The sequence below is a fragment of the Bacillus rossius genome, chromosome 1 (assembly GCF_032445375.1).
Source record: "Bacillus rossius redtenbacheri isolate Brsri chromosome 1, Brsri_v3, whole genome shotgun sequence".
NCBI lineage: Eukaryota > Metazoa > Arthropoda > Insecta > Phasmatodea > Bacillidae > Bacillus > Bacillus rossius.
In genome coordinates this window covers 134,201,186-134,221,150 of record NC_086330.1, presented here as the reverse complement: position 1 = coordinate 134,221,150, position 19,965 = coordinate 134,201,186, and the positions used below count along the sequence as shown (strand labels likewise).

General features: G+C 34.8%; 1 protein-coding gene across 2 annotated transcripts in view; it reads left to right on the top strand.

The window, feature by feature from the left end:
- Positions 1-19,204, top strand: part of LOC134546174 (ubiquitin carboxyl-terminal hydrolase 35) — a 65,472-nt gene extending 46,268 nt beyond the window's left edge. For both annotated transcript variants that reach the window (XM_063388761.1, XM_063388760.1), the window contains exons 9-10: positions 4,224-4,471; positions 17,508-19,204. In XM_063388761.1, the coding sequence (XP_063244831.1) occupies positions 4,224-4,471; positions 17,508-18,478 (1,219 nt within the window). In that variant the 3' untranslated portion in view covers positions 18,479-19,204. The remainder of the gene's footprint in view (positions 1-4,223; positions 4,472-17,507) is intronic.
- The last annotated feature ends 761 nt before the right edge of the window (positions 19,205-19,965 follow it).

Below are 19,965 nucleotides of genomic sequence, written 5' to 3'. Positions count from 1 at the left end.
ATATGCAAATCATATAAAGACATTAATTAGAAAAAAGATTTCCATTAAGATTAATTTACGTGGTGATGAAAAAAACTTACGTTAATAAATATACGGTCTGCTTTATTTAAATTTTTAATACTCTGACTGGCATATAAAATCCTCATAATATACAGCCAATTAGACAAAAAGGTCAACAAGTCACTGCATGTAATGACCACTTGGCAGCAACCATTTGTTATGTTTTGTTTTGACCATGTCCATTGCCTAGTTTACAGCTTCCTGAGCTAGCCATGTGTGACAGTGGTGCAAGATGGCGGCCGTTCCGCAGTATTCACGTATTTTTTCATCAGTGCCATGCACGTGATAAATATATTATCATAGACTGTGACATTACGACTGTAAAGGAAATAGTCTGTGCGCTGAAAGATCTGGATTGATTCTTGAAATTTACGAGTGAGATGGGGCTGTGTTGTGTGGTCTAGGGCGGATGTTGATTTTATTAAATAGTAATATTTATATATACATCAAAAGGTACCAAAATGATTTATGTAATAGAATTTATTACTGAAGAGCAAATTTTGGGGCACTTTTTTCCTTTGTTAATTAAAAAATTTCGCTTAACTTTCGTTAAGAATATATTTATCTCATAGAAAAATTCATTTTCGTTTCACTTTCGCGAAACTTGATAAATTTTCTTTCACTTTCATTTCATGTGGATAAAGTCACTTTCGCACATCCCTAAATATTTGTATATATTACAAAATTCATCTAACTCCGTCATATCATGATTACAGATATTTCGTTGAGTTTAATAAATCTCATTGCCTCGAACAATAAAAAACACATTTTTCCTACACGTTTGTTTACGTTTCGTCTTTTGTTCTGTCTTTTGTCTAGTGGCCTTGTACATTACCTATTAGCCAGAGACGTAAAATAGATGGCACACAAAATACCACAAGCAGTTTCAGTCGATTCTAAGACAATCGATCTTTTCGAGTCATAGCTGTTCAAAATCGTGATCCCGATACCTTCTAGAGTTTTATCACTGCATTTTACCAACTCGTATGGGTGTCTTTGGTAACATTATCCGTTGCTGTGTTATTTGTATGTGACGTGAAAAGTGAAAAAGTATTTATAATTTTATATATTTAGTCAACATAAATAAAATCACATGTGCTAGAATTGGTTTTGAGTTTTATATATATAATTATAGTGAGATGGCGAGTAGGGAGAAAAAAGTGAAGTGTGGAAACATTTTTCTATAAACTCAAGTGAACAAAATAAAGCAACATGTTTACATTGCTAAACGGTAATTTCTCGATGCAACCTTATGTGATAGTCGATAATAATGCTAGTTTTCCGCAACAAAAACTTACCCATTGTAAATTACAATTATTAGACTGTAGTTCAAGTTCTTTACAATAACAAATATAAATAGAAGTGAATTAAATTTACACTTTGCAATGACTAAATAGTGTATATTATATATTTTTATACTGTTATTATAACTGTATTCTCAATTTTACCTAATCTTTTTAAATTCACGTGGGAATAAAAAATTTTGTGTGCATTATTACACTTAAAAAAAATTTGTTTATTATAATCGGTAACTGAATCGGTATCGCCGATTATTGCTCTCATAATCGGTAATCGAATCGGTAATCGGTAAAGTCATATCGGTGCACCACTATTTGATAGCATACTTATTTTATGATTGTGTTGTTGTATTTATAACCATTAACGTGAAATAACATACAATTATTTTTTTAAAATAGGGCATTAAATCGATTATAAAAAAGTAAAAATTTTTCCTTTTATATTTGGAGTTCTATATTTTTATTCGTATGCATTTTGATATTTGTATTCAATTTTTATTCCAACTTAAAAAAAATATTCGCACAGCCCTAGTTACTATGAGGGTGGTGGTGTTCTATTGCTCATTGTTGAGTGCATTGTCTTTGTAAAATGTTGTGTTAGCTATTCTGTAAGTTTTTTTATAAAATTATTAATTTGTTTTTTCCTACAATCTCTGTTGATAATGAAGTTCAAAGGACTAACACATCTAGTTCTGTATCCTGTGAAGGAAATATTTCAACTCTCGATCCAGCTAGGATTCAAACCCAGGATCGTTTTTACCACTGGTTAGAAATGCACTGCATGTTCTTACTTACCATTTTTTTTCTAGCTGTTATTTGTGTGCTTTATCAAAAACTCATAATTACAGTGTCTGGATTCTTTTTAGGCCGTGCGAATATCACTTTTTTAGTTTGAATCAAGTACGAATATTTAATTCGAATAGTAGGAATGTGAATTAGAATCCCATGAAAACCTTTTTCTCAGCATGTAACAAAATACATAGGTATAGAAAAAGTCAATGTGTAGTGTAGTGGCTTGTGGGAAATGAGACAAATGATACTCAAGTGAAAAAGGTTGGTTATGTTAACTCAGTTACAATAATTATATTTAAAATGTTTGTTAAAAGATTTATATTATGAATCAAAAAATTGTATTTATAATTATGCAGCTAACACAACTTAACCTAACAGAATCAACTAACCTTTCATTTCAGTTCCTGTTCTCCTTATTTTTGAAAACCTGCTACTCTACATTTTGATCTAGAAAATTTTTGCAAACTGCAAAATATGTGAAATCTAATGCAATCCATTGCATGAAAAACATAATTCTTTTTTTTTTTTTTTTTTAATGTTGTATTAGTGATTAAGTGAGCTCATATTTACATATTTAAACCCCAGTTATTCATCAATTTTTTTATTACCAGCAGCCAGCTAAACTTTAAATTAGTTCAGTAATATTATAAACACAATTTCTGCCAATTTCATCTGGGATCTGAAACCATCATTTCTATTTTTTTATATAGATTTTTTGAGTCTGAAGGTCTGTTTTGTCATAGTTAAAGACAACACGTAAGCTGCTAGTGTGTCGCATGGTGTTGGATTGATTGTGACTATCAATCATTACACTATTGAAACTATTGCATTTACTTTTAATGCCATAGCAATGGAGTGTTCGTGTTTTGTGGTATTTTAGTCCATGCTTGTTGACGTTCATTTATTTTTTCCCGCTTATGGTGTCTTACAAAATATATACAAATTGTAGTATTTTTTTTTCAAGTTTGAACTGACAAATATGCCATTTTTTGAATGTTTTGTGCAATTTTTCCATCACTGTTTAGCGAGACAGTACTAAAAAAAAACTGAATACTTGGTGCATGCTTAAAAGTCACTTTTTAATGCTTTTGATTATTAAGTCCCATTAAAACATCAAAATAAGGTATTTATATCTCAAAAATAACAAGCTCAACTGTGAAAGTTGGTATTCTACAAACTCAGGAGGTATGCTATGTCATATATTCATTAGCAAACCAATATTAATTATTTTGAAATGTTGGTATTGAAGGTCGAATGAAATACAAATAATTTATTATTTGTATTTGTATTCTAAAATTGTGGTATTTGTACAGGCCTAGTATTTTTTATTTGGGCTTAAAGTCTAGTACTCAGCAAATTTATTAGAGATAGTAACATAATGTGATATTGACCAAGGATATTGGGGAAGAAATTAGCCATAACCTATAGTAAGTAGGGTTGTGTTGTTCTGGTTTTGATTGATAGTTTCAATTCAGGTTTGGTTTTACATAAAGAACTTTGATTCTCTATGTCGGTTTCAGTCATTATAAAGTAAGAAAAAGTGCTATGCTGAATTTATGAAGTTTGCTGGCTCATTATTCAGAAATGCAGAAAAGATACACTCTTGGCACTAGCCTAGAGCTTTATTTTGTTTAAGTATTTTTAAGCCTACCTCAAACCATGAAATAATACAACACATTTTTGTGCATTATTGCATTATTGCATCACAAGACTGTGGTAGCATTGAAAGAATGTTTTTTTTTTTTTTTACCTTGCTCTTAATATGTATGTATAATTTTTTTTTTAAACGTTGCAGATTGTGAAGTAACAGAAATAAATGTTTTTTTAAAAAATAAGTTTTGTGTCACGTATTTTGAAGGAACCAAAATTTAAACCAATTAATCAGAGAATCTCAAACGTCTAGTTTGTTGTACAGCACCATCCCAGCATTTGCCAGGAGTGATATTGGGAAACCATGTAAAACATAACCTGAGTTTTCTAGAATGCGAATCAAGTGTCTCACCGCTGCACCTCCACGCTTCATTTTTCTTAGTGGAAAAAACAGCTGGTAAATGTAATGAACGTTGCCTGCAGACACTTGCTTGATGCCCTCCACGAAGAGGAGCTTCGTCAGGTTCGGGCGACCCAGCCCGTGCCGAGCAAGCTGTCTGCATTGTCGAGGAAGACTGCCGTGCCAGAGAGAATGGCAGATGAGGAAGATGCCGCGAAGAGCGAAGAGGAGGGCAGTGCTGGCACCATCACTCGCTGGACCACGGAGGAGGATCTGTCTGACTCGTCTGCTTTGCAGAAGAAGTCACGCTCCATTGCAGATTTCTCCAGTGGTAGGTTGTTCATGGCACCACACATATTGTGTTGTATGCATTGTCAGTCAGTCTTGTGTCATGTGAGTTAGTAATGTTCTTTGTGATGACTATTGGCTAGGCCTATGCGAGTATTCAAATTTTTGAATATCAAAAGAATAGTTTTTTATTCATAATTGATATGATTTCTAATAATAACACTTTGAAAAAATGAATATTCAGTTGATTATGAATACGGCTGTTCAGGAATTTCGAAAGCCTGGAAAATTTTCAGGATCACAGATTTTATCATTGTACAGGGACAAAATTTTCACAGGATATTTGTAATGTTTTAGGGTTATTTATGTGGAGATTTTTACTACATCTCGCCACGTAAATTTTAAAAAGACTAATATAGTAAAGCCGATTTAACACAGTAATTTGGAACCATTACTAACACCCACATTATCAGCTAACGTATTTTACAGAGAATACAGTCAGGTAGGTCGTTAAAAATAAATTAGAACTGACAGCATATGGATGAGAATAAATACATGTCCATAAAAATAAAAATGCTGTGCAGGTGTTAAAGTTGACAGAAACACGTCATTCCAGCTCTGTGTTTAGTTTTGTTCAGATTGGGGCGGAAAAGAAAAAAACTCTTATAGATCTCTTGTAAAACATCTGGTTGCATACTCACAGAAAAGATTCCTAAAGCCTAACAACCTATGACAATGTTTTTCTGGTGTATAATACACAATGAACGATGACCGGATACAGGCCCACACACTCACTTCTAGCATAGTGACAGCTTAAGTAATTATCTAATCCTGCGTGTCCCAAAAAACAAAAAGTCACGCTACGAAGGGGAGGGGGGGGGGGAAGATTACCTCTTGTACCCAAGCACACACACATACTGGATGGCAAGAAAATACTTGCCTATACCTGCCACACAAGTGAGCAGTGAGAGACGTTTTTCACCAGCTGGCAATATTAGGACTTGTAGAAGAGCTTCTACTCAACAAAAATTTAGAGCAGATTATGTTTCTCCACAAAAATTGAAAAACCTTAAATTTTGAGTGCTAAAATTTTTATAATTCTACATAGATAGTATCACTATGTAAATATTGTTACGAACTTATGTGGGAAGAACTGGGTTTGTAAAGGGATAGCCCAAGTAATTTTTATTACAGTTTTATTAATTATTATAGTAAATTTTGTTTAAGATGTTCCTGCATAATACGTTTTCTTGTTTATAACATTAAAATAATTATTCCCTTGATCACTTCCATATATCCCTATATTAATTTTTCCCATTCAAAAGTTTGCATTTATAGATGCTTATAGATGCTTCCCACATAAAACATTCATCATTTCAGGAATAAAATAATGTAATAAATGTAGGGATGAGTCGGGTCGGTTCTTCGGTTCCTCAGTTCCCCGGTTCAAGGCCCCCGGACCGGAACCGTTTTTGGGTACTGAAAAGACCGGTTTTTTTTATAGTTACGGGGTTAAGGTTCATTTTCAGTATTTTCACTACACTTCAAATTTAAAGCACAACCGTTCGGCATAATTATTGTTAAGACGTGTTACAATGATTTACTTAATGGTGTTTTCCATTACGTATAATCGTATAAATAATAAATAGGTTGCTGTTAGAAGTACATATTTTTCTTTATTTTTTGGTTTGAAATAAAACATTCCACATATCTAACACAGACAGACGTTACCGTACGTACATACCTCAGGCGTGACTCAATGCGCTTAAGAAAATTGATGCAATCACAGCCATAACTATGTTCTATATTACATTTAGTGCCGGGATAACTTTATTCTGTATGTAAATGTAGCACAATACAGATGATTGGAAAATTTTCCGAAATTTCCATCTTGGTCATGTTATTTTCATTTATTTACAGTAATATGCCGCGGCTGCGCTACAATGTTTTTGTGAACATAGTGACCAACTTGCCATGGATTACACAACTTATACGTTTTAACTTATAAACGGTAAACGTTATTTTACCATTCCAGAATTAAACCATATGGGTTTAAATGTAGGTATGTGAAAATTTTAGGGTTGTGCGAATGTTCGGTATACCGATACCGAAATCGAAATTTTGCTACTTTCATATTCGATTTCGGTAAGAATTTCATCTGTCGAAGTTCGTTTTTAGCTAAATATTTCGAGCCAAACGAAAGTTCAATAGCTTACCGAAGTTCGTTTGTTCTAGTTGAAAAAGAAATCGTAATTTAATAAAAATGTACAGTAGAATACCGGTACAATAACGTACCTTATTATAAAGTATATTTCACTTAACGAATTTTTTTTAAGTGCCCGCCAAAAATCGTATCTTCGCCATGCAAAACGGTTTCAGTTTAAAGTATCATATTTTCACTATAACGTATAAATTCTACTAGTAGCGTGGCATTACTACACCAAAATTTACTTAAACTGGTAAATAAATTTCCAGCTAAATGATTAATGTAGTAGAACAAAGATACACAAATACCAACGCAACGTATTTTCTAACCTCTAAATTCTCAAAACAAAGTTAACAAACAGTTGCGCGCACAACCATAGATTATACCGTACGTAGTATGCGACGTGAGCAACACAACACCATTCGATATATCGAAAGACGGAGGTTTGAGAGAAGTATTAATTATTTAGACAAAAGTGTTACGCTACGCTAAAAATACTGTTTGATGTCTGTGCCGGGATTGTTTATTGTTATTGTTGAGTTTATTTTCAGGTTACGTTATTTAGACACCGCATTATATTTGTGCTACAATATGAATGATCCTGGAGATAAAAAGAAATGAAAGCAATTTACGCTTAAGGAAAAAGTGGATATACTCAGAGAACTAGACAAGGGGAAAAAAGCAAGTCGCAGTTGCGAATACATATGGCATTGCGGCTCTCGTGTAGCTATTTTTTTTATATATTTTTTTCTCTTTGTAAAGATATGTATGCATGTTTCAGTACTAAGTACAAAAACTTGAGGTACCTGTAAGTACTTAGCACTGGGATTCTACTGTAATGTCTTTATATGATTTGCTTGTTATTACTAATAATGTAATAACATATGCAAATCATATAAAGACATTAATTAGAAAAAAGATTTCCATTAAGATTAATTTACGTGGTGATGAAAAAAACTCACGTTAATGAAAATACGGTAAAATCATAATTTGAACAAACATGGCAGATAAAGTAAACAAAATTCAACCGTGATTACAGTAGGCCTAGGTATCAAAACAAAATCATGCAATATTTGAAAAATTACCTGATTCATTTGCTTTCAAACAGTAGTGTAGGTACTATATTCGTAAAACATACTTTCCAGAACTGTTAGTACACTATTTAGTATTTACCGTATACACATAAACAAAGAACGTACCTACTTTTATTCGCGCACAGCCAAACAAAAACATTGTCGTCTGCTTTATTTAAAATTTACATACTCTGACTAGCATATAAAATCCTCATAATATACAGCCAATTAGACAAAAAGGTCAACAAGTCACTTGGCAGCAACCATTTGTTATGTTTTGTTTTGACCATGTCCCTTGCCTGGTTTACAGCTTCCTGAGCTAGCCATGTGTGACAGTGGTGCAAGATGACGGCCGTTCCGCAGTAGTCACGTGTTTTTTCATCAGTACCATGCACGTGATAAATATATTATCATAGACTGCGACATTACGACTGTAAAGGAAATAGTCTGTGCGCTGAAAGATCTGGATTGATTCTTGAAATTTACGAGTGAGATGGGGCTGTGTTGTGTGGTCTAGGGCGGATGTTGACTATATTAAATAGTAATATTTATATATACATCAAAAGGTACAAAAATGATTTATGTAATAGAATTTATTACTGAAGAGCAAATTTTGGGGCACTTTTTTTCTTTGTTAATTAAAAAATTTCGCTTAACTTTCGTTAAGAATATATTTATCTCATAGAAAAATTCATTTTCGTTTCACTTTCACGAAACTTGATAAATTTTCTTTCACTTTCATTTCGTGTGGATAAAGTCACTTTCGCACATCCCTAGAAAATTTAAGTAAACAATTAACACCCTTTTAGATGTTACTTTAACATGATACTTATTTTACCATAATTTTTCAACACATGCGAACAATAATACCGGGAGGTTGGTACACAGCCAGAACTTTGACGGTTTGTTTTGGCTACTGTCGTGGTTTAGGCGATAAATAATTTGTGTTATTGGCACGTAAATTAATAAAGGAAGTAATATTTTCAGCTTTGTGCATGAGGAGTTCGTTTCATTGCAGTAATGTCGTCTTGTGTGCGAACATTTTGTTTTTGATGCAGATGAGAAGTTTGCCATATGCGAACATTGTATAAAATACTACCGATGAGACAGTAATTTTTTCTTTTCTTAAAGATTATCCTCACAACCAATGAGACAGGAACCGGAACCAGAGAAGAACCGAACTGAATTCCAAGAACCAATATGGAACTGGAACCGAAAAAATTACAGAACCGACCCATCCCTAAATAAATGTTATCTTTATACTCTTAAACTTTATTTATCGTTAAACTTTTTGACAAATGTTTCAAAACAATAACAAACGAGACCGTCAAAACTTTTGCCGCGTGCAGCATGCTGTTACGATGTATTTTTCGACCAATCATATGCTGGCTTTCGTATCCTTTGTTAAGGCTGTTCCATCAATACACCATTTCCCTCATTCGAGGCGTAACATCGATGAATACACAAAAACAAACTGCTAGCCATTTGTTGACATGATTGCGTGACATGTGACACAAATGGTACAGCAATATGAGGTAATTCAGTTTCATTGTTTGTTGAGCACTGTGGTAAAAATTTTATATGGTGGACGTAATGATGAACATTTTAGTTTACTCATTTTGCTATGATTTCCATTTTTGACCAGGCTTATACTGTATTTACCCATAAATTTTGCACAATTTTTCGTAAAACGAATGTTGAAAAACCATGGTACGAGGCTTATTCAAAACTTGGCAATGCTGCATAATGCATAGGTTTTTTCAAGTTCTAAGGTTGGTTGTCCCGATACTGCATAAAGAAACGATGGACATCTTTGATGTTGCTTTTATGATTTTGTTTTTCTGTTAGAAGACAATGCAATGATTACCAAAGGTTTACGTTAGTGATCATCTACACCTGCTGAACAAAAAACCAAAATTATTGTTTTAACAAAGCTCAGGATATTAAAACTTGTGCCTTGGGTAGAAAAAATGTCGTGGAAAATTGTATTTGCAATTGTTCCGAGGGGGGTTGGTTTTGAGTGATGGTGTTATTGCAATAAAAAGTTTATTTAAAAGGTGAGAATTTTTAGCGTGTGCTTCCTCAGCAATTTCCAATATATTTTGATTATAATCTTTCTAATATGACATTGATTTCGGTCGTCCGTGACCAAGATGTTTATGGCGCTTCACTGATGTAAACAAAACAGCTGTGATCAGTAGCCATTACTTTAAGGTTTTTTTTCCAGTCCGTCACGGTAAACATGTTATTCAGAGTTAATCCATAAATAAAATATTTATTACCTGATATATTTAGATACATTTATTTACAACAAATTGTACTGAAAATATTTATAAATTTTGTAATACCCTTGAAGCAAAACTAAAGAATGCTGCAAAAACATAACCACAGAGGTTAACACGAGTATACCAAGAATATGCTAACTGTGCTGAAGATAGCTCTATCCGCTGGATCTATGTGCCATTGTACAGAGAGCTTGGAACAACAGCTTACGTGATTCCACGCATCTAAGGCAAATTCTGTCGCTGTTATTATTTTTTTCAATAAAATGTGCAATGATGCTGATAGACCTAAGGACTTTCGTACAGGTGTCTACTATCATTAAAAAATAAATTCAGACCCTTTTACCCTAGTAATTGTAGCTGACTGAACATAACCAACCTTTAACTTTAGTATTATTTATTTAATTTTCCAAAAGAAACTATGTTACACATTTACTTTTTCTTTCAATATGTATTTGTGATATGTGGAAAAAAAACAATTTGTATTGGGATTCTAATTCTTACTATTCAGATTCAATATTCATATTCAATAATAATTTGATATTAGTATTTGTATTTGATTTTAACTGATATTCACACAGTCTTATTATTGGGTGTTCTAAGTTATAGTGAATTTAATTTTTATGATTAACTTTTTCTTACATGCTTATGACCACATAACCTAATAACCATAACCATAACCATAACCATAACCACAACCACATACCCCTGATCATTCTTTAAATTTTACATGAAATTATTTTTGCAGCTAATATAGTTACATTTTCTGTCAGTGATGCCAAGTAACAGAATTAATGTGTGGTTCAAACATGTTTTGCAGTTTACAGACTTTAGGACACAAAATTAAAATGACAAACAGTTTTAAAGATTTGGTGGAACAGTAAAACCTCTTTAAGACAACACAGCTTAAAACGTTTTCCCACTTAAAACTTCTGACTAATATAGCACCAAAAGTTTCCCATGCTATTAACCTTAACATACCTCGTTTAATACGTTTTGGGGTTATTTGATTTACCCGCTTGAAAAGCACTAAATCAACACAAAAAATCTTTGTTTTATTTCATAAATGTTAACCCATTTCATGCCCGAATGCATTCTGAGCATAGTGACCACTCGTTTTGCATGCTAAATTTGGATTTGTTTTATATGAATGTTCGGCACGTCAAACAGTGCCGTAACATCTAACTTTCCCAATATGTATCAGGCCATTTACAGTTTCTGTGGTACTGCATCTGAGATTATTGTACTGTAACATTTAACTTGCACAATATATGTCAGACCATTTATGGTAACTATAGAACTTCGTTAGAGTTTGTTCATCACTTGCTGTTAATTTTTTTTCACTTCACATGTGTTGTGCACCATTATCAGCTAGGTTGACTGTAAATGATAAACGTATATTTTGTTTGTGTGATAATTTTTGATAATGCACGGTACAAATAAATTATGTTCATATGGATAAGAATATTTGTACCCCATTTTGAGAAACAGTTGTGAGTACACTACATTATTATAATTTTGTTTACATTAACCTACGTAAACAAAATTATAAGGATGATACATTAAATGACCACTTCCATAGTGACCCGGAAAAATTGGGTCTCATGAATTTGAGAAAACTTACTCAACACTATTTAGTAGGGATGGGGCGAATCCTGATTTCCTCGAATCCGAATCCTAACTCAAATCCTAGACTGGATTTGCCGAATCTCGAACCCAAACCCAAATATTTTAACAGATGATATCCACATATATAATTTAGTGAGATGTATTCTGCTTGCACTTAAAGTCCCTTGACTTTATTACATGTAGTTTGGTACATTTCTGGTATAAGTGTATATAAAGACAAAAAATTTTTCTGAGAAATTTCAGTTTTAGTACAGATTAGAGGTTAGGATTTTTTCTATAAATAACTAGAGGTCTGCGAGCCTAAGAATTTTATTTCGAGCCGAGCTCGAGCTTTTGTGGTACAGTTACACTTTTGGGAAATTATTTTTATCTTAAACTTAGTATAATGTTTGAATAAAGTATTAAAATGAAGTGGGCTTATTAATTTTGGGTAACTATTTACAGAGTGTGTTTACATTTTGCATTGCTAGAAAAAAAATAACATTTTTTTCCATTGAATCTTACATGTTTCCATTGGTTCATTAGTAACTGATATCATCCAACTAACATAACCAAGTATATGTTTGTGTAAAGGTAACATATCTTTGGAAAAATTTCATCCTTGTCAATTTTTCTGGAGTCCTTACTGAGCTTCAACAAACTTAGCACCAAAAATCATGTTGTTTGAAAAGTACATTCACATTGTTTCAACATTTCCACTTTTCCTCACAATAATTCTGAGAGATTGTCACAGAGTATTAAATTCTGTTCTTTAATCTATCATGCAGAACAATAATTCGTTCTGCATGTTCAGGAGTTAAATTAGCTCTACAATTGGAGATGAGATAGTGTTTCCAGCAGAAGAGAAGCATCTCTCGCTGGCAACCTGTGTGGCTGGAATGCTTTAGTAAAATTGCTTAACCTCAAAATTAGTGTCATAAATATCTGTAACTGGTCATTAAAGTTAAATCAATTGAAAATAATAAAAATAAAAGCATTTTACTTAATTCAATTTACACTTGCAAAAAAAAACATACACACACAATAAACCTACATGGAAATTAAAGTCTTTTTCAATATCCTGAAGTCTGAAATATGTTTACTCATGTCATCAAATGTAGAGCTGTACTGAAGAAGCCGATTTTGCCAATATTTAGTTGAATCGGCATTTCTACCGACTTCTGATACAGTACGCTTGTTAATTTTCGGCCGATATTACTGAAAAACGAAAGAGACTGCCATAACCTAAAAATCCACGAGTACCATTTTCACTTTTCGTAGTAGTACTGCATTCTTTCAGATAGCATTATTTCTTAGCAACATGTGCCAACCGTACATATCAAAGTTTAACATCCTTTTTTTTTCAACAATGTTCTTTAATTTAATATGTCATAAATAAATAATACATTACTGTCACGGTAAATATACATCTCGGTTGTTACGGTAACTATAGTGCAAATATGCTTCTGTAGTAATTATGGTTAGAGCTGTAGCAAACCATATGTATTCGTTACTGAGTAACGGGTGCACCGTCTATATACGAGTAACGAAACGTTACACACTGCTGCATTTCGTTACTCGCATTTTTCGTATGTTTCACGCATGTGCGCGCATATTCGATGAGTTTACGTTACAAAGAACGATGTTGTTTATTAAAAGTAAAGTATAATTTGGAAATTCGTCATCCAAGTTTTTTACTGTTTATTAAAGGTATTGTGTGTGTAGGAAAGTTTGAGATTGGAACAGAAAAAACATAAGAAAGTATCTTTTACAAATTAGAAATATGTATGTTTTTTATTATCGCGAATTTTCACGTTTTTTTATCTTAAAAGAGATAATATAATAAAGCTCTAATGAGATTTAATTGTTTCTTGGTTAACAAAAACTGTTAATTATCAAATATTGTTAATTGTTTATATTCTATTTATTATTATTATTATTATTATTATTATTATTATTATTATTATTATTATTATTTACGCAACGTCATACTGTACGCGTACGCAATACAACTCTATTCTTTCCTGCAACATAACATAGCATGTTATGCGGTATCATAAGTAACGAGTAATGATACAATAGTAACAAGTACTAATTCTTATAGTAACGAATGCATACGGGTACGCTTTTTTTCGTTACTTTTACACCTCTAATTATGGTATTATACAAAGAATCTTGTTCATTTTATGGTAATTATCTTAAAATAACTATTGGGTTTGTACAGTAGTTATGGTACATCATCCATATTTCTTCGTATGTTGTTGTTCATTTTTTTTTTCTTCATATTTACGTGCGCCATTATTTGAGACAGGAAGTTTCAGAAAAATTTTCAACGGACTTTATATCTAAACGGCGTAAATGATGAGACCTCGGGCAATTCAAACGCTTTATACGGAAAAACCTACCATGCGGGACCTCGTAAGCGAGTTTTACTGTATTATTTTTTCCGTAAATAGTAAAAAACCGAATCCTTTGACGAATCCTATATCAGACCTGCCGAAGCTTCGAATCCCTAGGATTCGGCGGATTCTGCGGATATTGGATTCGGTCGCCCCATCCCTACTATTTAGAAATGTGAAATGAGTTTTAATGCAAGTTAAATATTTCAGAAAATTTTGAACTTGCAAATTTCTTTGTAAATTATTGTATTCACAAATTTTTGTATCCATTCATAAATATTCACGAATTTTTAGTTATTTCACAAAGAGTTTTTATAATTATTGAATAGGTAATCAAGAATGCAGTGTGATGGTGTCAGATTATTACTGTAATACCACAGCCTGATTTGAACAGCATCAGGATGATAAGATTATGTAATTATTTTCTTAATTGCAGGCAGGATTTTAAAAATAATACCTCACTCTTATTTTTACAAGTTTTTTTTTCTTAAAGAAAAGAATTGTGGTTATAAAAACTTATTAGAAAGGTAAAATTTTAAATGTGATTAAACCAAACACGCATGTCAGCGCTGTTCCTTGGCAGATGCTGTCAGACAGGATGGAAAGATAACCAGATATCTCAGTGATGTGTGCTGATTCAGGCATTCAGCAGTCAAAACAAATACTTTCTTTGTTCTGTCAACTCACCCTTGCTCCCAAGCCTCATTCTTGAGTTGCTCTTGGGATATTTTCATCACTCCTACCCCTTTTTCTGGTAGGTCATATTTCCCTTCATACATCCCTCTGTAACACCTGTTCACGCTAGCCTTAGCAGTTCCACCTCTGTGAACCACATCCCAGCCATAGATTTGCAATAAACAGGGTGTCTACTGACCCTGGAAAACCTGGAAAACCTGGAAAAATCAGGGAATATTGTAATCAGGGAATAATCAGGGAAAAATCAGGGAATTTTTGTTTGGTAGGTTGTAGTTGTCAATATGTTTTTTGTTTATTGATCATTTTGCATTCACGTAGCATCAAGTGTATATCCCCTCCCGTTTTTATTTTTGAATAACAGATAACGAACAGTTCCCACGTCCATTTTCTTTTGTTTACCATCGGATTCGGAAGTGGCATCAAATCACGTGATACAAACTGGTTCAAGCTGGTTTGTTATCGTGCTGACGTGACGTGCTGCGGCATGTGCTTCCCGCGCTTTGATAAGACCAAGTTGTTTCAGCTTACTTAACATCAATGTTCTTGGGGCATACCACATCTCAGTGTTTACTGCAAGCATTTTTGGGAGCTCTCTCCTCTGTTGACATTCGAAATATTCTGCAGGTATCTATGGATGGCCCCAACGTAAAGTGGGCAATTTTTTTAGCTTTGAAAATACATATCACAGACACTTTTCATGAAGATTCACCATCATTGCTATAAATTGGTAGCTGTGAGCTTCATACGGTCCATGGTGCTTTCAAAACTGGATTTTCTGCTACACAATGGGATGTTGTTAGTTTTTAGAGGCACAGTTACTATTTGTTTAAGCATGTACCTGCAAGGAGGGCAGATTACATTATAATAACTGGATCAGAGCTTTTTCCCAAGAAATTTTGTGCAATCAGATGGTTAGAAAATACTGCAGTTGCTGAGCGTGCCATGAAAACGTTACCCCATCTAAAGAAATTTATTAGTGAAGTTTCTATTTTATCTGTCTCTTTCAATGTAGTGAAAAGTGCTCTTGAAGATAATCTTCTAGAAGTAAAATTGACATTCTTCCACTCTTTGGCATCAGAGCTGGAATTGTTTCTTACAATGTTCCAAAGTGAAGCACCCATGGCACCTTTTCTCTATGATTCACTGGTAGACAGTTTATTAGCTTTGGCAGGAAAGTTTGTGAAACCAGAGGTACTGAAGAGCTTTAGGTAGAAACACAATGTATCTCGATTGGATGTAGATAACCAGGAAAGTATATTGACTGATAACAATATCAAGTTGGGTTATGCAGTACTCCATGCCATCAAGAAAGAGAAAGTGCCAGAAAAGTCTGTCCTGTTACTGAAAAATGATGTTAGGACTTGTCTAAAGGTTATGGTAAAAAAACTTCAAGACAAAAGTCCCCTGAAGTACAAACTTACCATGGGAATTTCCTGCTTATGTCCGTCTGTGGCTTTAAATTAGGGTGTGAGGAAACAGTGTGTGAAGTACAGTTTAGAATGTTGTCTTCAAAACAGGTGGCTATCAGGACAAGAAGCTGATAACATTGAGCGATCATATGAGTTGGTATGTTCCACGCAAGATTCTGAAGCACTGTTCTCGTCTTTTTCTCGAGAAGACGGGCACCTTGATCACTTGCGAATGCTCATTCGTAAGGCACTTACAGTAGCTGCCAAAACAGGCCTTCTAAAGTTTTTGAGGCTGATGTTGGGGAAATGCATCATTGGAAAGAGGATTTTCAGTGAATTCTAATCTGCTGACTGAAAACTTGCAGGAAGAAACACTGATTGTAGAAATACAAGTGTACGACTTTGTTCAATGTTCTAGAGGTGTAGAGCATATTGATATCACCAAGTCCATGTTACAGTATGTAAGAAATGCTAGTTGTAGGCATAAGGAAGCTCTGCAAACAAAACAAAAAGAAAAGGAAGCTACAGACAAGAAGAAGGCAGAAAAAAGAATAGTTGAAGAGGTGATCAAGGCATTGCAGTTGAAGAAGGCTCGAGTGTTGGATTTGGCTCATTCTGAAGCAAGTGCAATAGACGCAAAAGTTGAGTCACTGCGAAATTGATGGAAGCTTCCTTTTACTAATGTTTTTGCAAAAATAAGTGTGTGAAATATTTGTAGCAGCATGTTTTATTTGCCATCAATTGAGTCACTTTGACCATGTCTGGAAGAAGGTAATTTTTTTACTAATTTAAGTGAGTTGAAATACTTACTTTGAAACCCGTCAATGTACTTTTATGCAGTTTTTTCAGTTTCGTGGAATGTCATAATTGTGTTAAAGAAAACCTGGAAAATTAAGTTTTAGACCTGGAAAACCTGGAAAAATCAGGGAATTTCATTTACTAGATCTGGTAGACACCCTGAATAAAGAATAATGAAATGGTTGAATGAAATAGCATCACATGCTGATCTCTATCATTTGTTTAAAATGCCTATTTAATCATAACTGCATCAACTAAACACATTTTCTGAAAGGTTATTAAGAATATCACAATTACAAAGTATATATAATCCTAGATTTCTTACGGTTTCTATCAGTGAGGTTTCACTAATGTAAAATTGTTTCCCTATATGTAATTCCATTTAGACTTTAATACTGTACTTTTTATGAAGATCACAATTATTTAACCAATAAAAATTTCATTTTATTAACCCTTTTAATAAGTTTCCCTGCTTAAGAAGCACATTTTCTTTGGTTTTTCCAATATTTTCTTGAGGATTTAACTGTAGCAATTTCTCAGCATCCTTAGCTTCAAAAATTTTGTTTAAGTGTTTAACTGGATGTGAAGTGTTTGCTGTGTACTTTCAGGTGAAGGGGATGACACACAGGACCCACAATTAGGCGGCAGTCCTACCAACCCAACCGACAGAGGCCCAGGCAGCCCATGCCTCTCCCAAGGCACGAGCCCGCCACGCCACACCATAGTCCAGCAGTGTTTCGGAGGCAAGATGCTGACCACGTACCAGTGCCACGACTGCAAGGCTGACTCCGTCCACACCGACATGTTCCGGGACATCCAGCTGTCCTTCCCCGGCGACCACGATGATGAGGAGCACAGCCTCCAGGGCCTCGTGGAGTACTTCCTGTCCCCGGAGGAGCTGTGTGGTGACAACCGCTACTGGTGCGAGAAGTGCGGTGGCTTGAGGGACGCCACGCGCTCCCTGGCTGTCCTCGATGCCCCCTACCACCTCCTGCTCACCCTGAAGCACTTCCGTTACGACTCAGCTCGGCGGCAGCGCACCAAGCTGCTTCACAGGGTCACGTACTCGGGCCGGGTGAGCGTGCCCGTGGTGGGGGACGGACGTGCCCGACGCTGCGAGAGCTACCGGCTCTATGCAGCCGTCGTCCACTCCGGCAAGAGCATGGACTCCGGACACTACTACACGTATGCCCTGGACGATGCGCATGCCCTCGACGGCTGTGACAGGTGGTTCGAGTTCAACGACGACGTGGTTCTGGCCCGGTCCGTGGACTCCCTCTCCCAGTGGCACCTGGCCGACACGCCCTACATCCTGTTCTACGTGCGGGAGTCTGCGTCCTTGCTGGACGCGCCCGGCTTCTCGGGCGTGAGCGGCCGGCTGGAGGAACTGGTCGCTAGGGACACTCTGTCGTACATCCAGGAGACGAGGGCGGAGGAGGAGAGGCGACGTAAGCAGGAGCAGAAGAACAAGACGACGGTGGTTCGTCAGCACCCGTGGAACGGCGACGACGAGGACCCGCCCGGTGGCTGCGGGGATGGCGTCCACCTCAGCACTGAGCCAAATAGGTTTATATTTTAATGTAATGTTGAACTTAGCTGTGAAATTCACACTGACAGAACCACTTACATATTTTTGCTATTGTGGCCTAGTAAGCTGATAATGGTGAACTAAAATTTGTATTAAAAAATTTGTCATGCAGTTAACATTGTATGACTTTTATAATTTTGTGGTTAGTAATTTCATCTGTGGATACAGAAAAGATCAAAAAATTACATTTCAGCTACATATGAGACTACAGGCACACTTGCAAGTGAATGTAATTAGAAATGTGACTTAAGACATGTTTTTGTAATGTTAATGACAATTTCAGTAATAATATATAGGTATTATTCAGTTATGTACATCCCAGTGCTCAGTTAGTTGTTAATTATTGGGCAGTTTCACCAATAGTATAAAGATTTACAATTAAATATTGTTTTGTTAATATTTAACTATAATCACATTTGATAAAAACTTTTTATCTATTTTCAGAACAGAATTATAAAAATTTGAGTATTGTTTTGTGTGTCCAAAGAAAGAGTTCTTGTTTTTCATGTAAATATACTTTTTTTTTTTTTATATCTTGCCACAATATTTGTAAATAAAAGAGTGTAATTTGCGTGGTCATAAAAAAAAACATTGCTTTTTGAAGTTGTACCTATGACTTACAAGGGCATGTTGGCTCGGTGTGCTACTTATTTATTAGTAACGCTGTTGGTTACTCTTTTAAGTTGGCTAGTATTAAATAGCATCCAAATTCTTCAATTTTCTTGCATTTTTATTTTAACAGTGTGCTTGTGATGCACTAGTCATGCAACCTATTCACCAATATTTTTGTTTATTAGATAAAAATTTATTTTTAACTGCCCTCAGCAATTATACCATGCTCATCAATATCCAATTACAGGTCATGGTAAATTTCATAGTTTATGCACAGTAATCTTGCAATTAAAGTTGTATTAATACACACCATTGGAAGCAATCTCTTTGTGGTATACTGCAGTTTTAAGTACGCTGTGATTAATAAATGTAGGTTCAACTTTCCAGCATAAATAGTCTGTACCTTACTTTTAGTCAAATACTAGCATACATACCAAGCATCTACACTATTTAAAAATATCTATGCAGCCCATGTTTAAATTTAAACTGTCTAATTCTGGGTATATCTTTTTGACGTGACGTCTAATAAATCAATGAACGCTGGCTGCACGCAGAAAAAATTGTCCCACTACGGATGTGTTTACGCATGCGTGGCATCTCTCTGGTATGTTGCGGACGGTACAGAGAACTCGGCCGGCACGTGGTGGCGTACTGCTCAGGTTTCACCCCGCCATGCTGCAGGGATAGGCGGGTCGCGCCGGTTGGATGACGCCTGCGCATGTCGCCACACACGGCTTGGGGCAGACGACAACATAGCGGGGTTCGAGGTTATTGTTGTGCACCGCGCCACAGGAGTATATTCGCAAGGAAATGGCATTCTTACAAGTACGTATTATTTTAATTACTAGTGTAAATCAGTATATTTA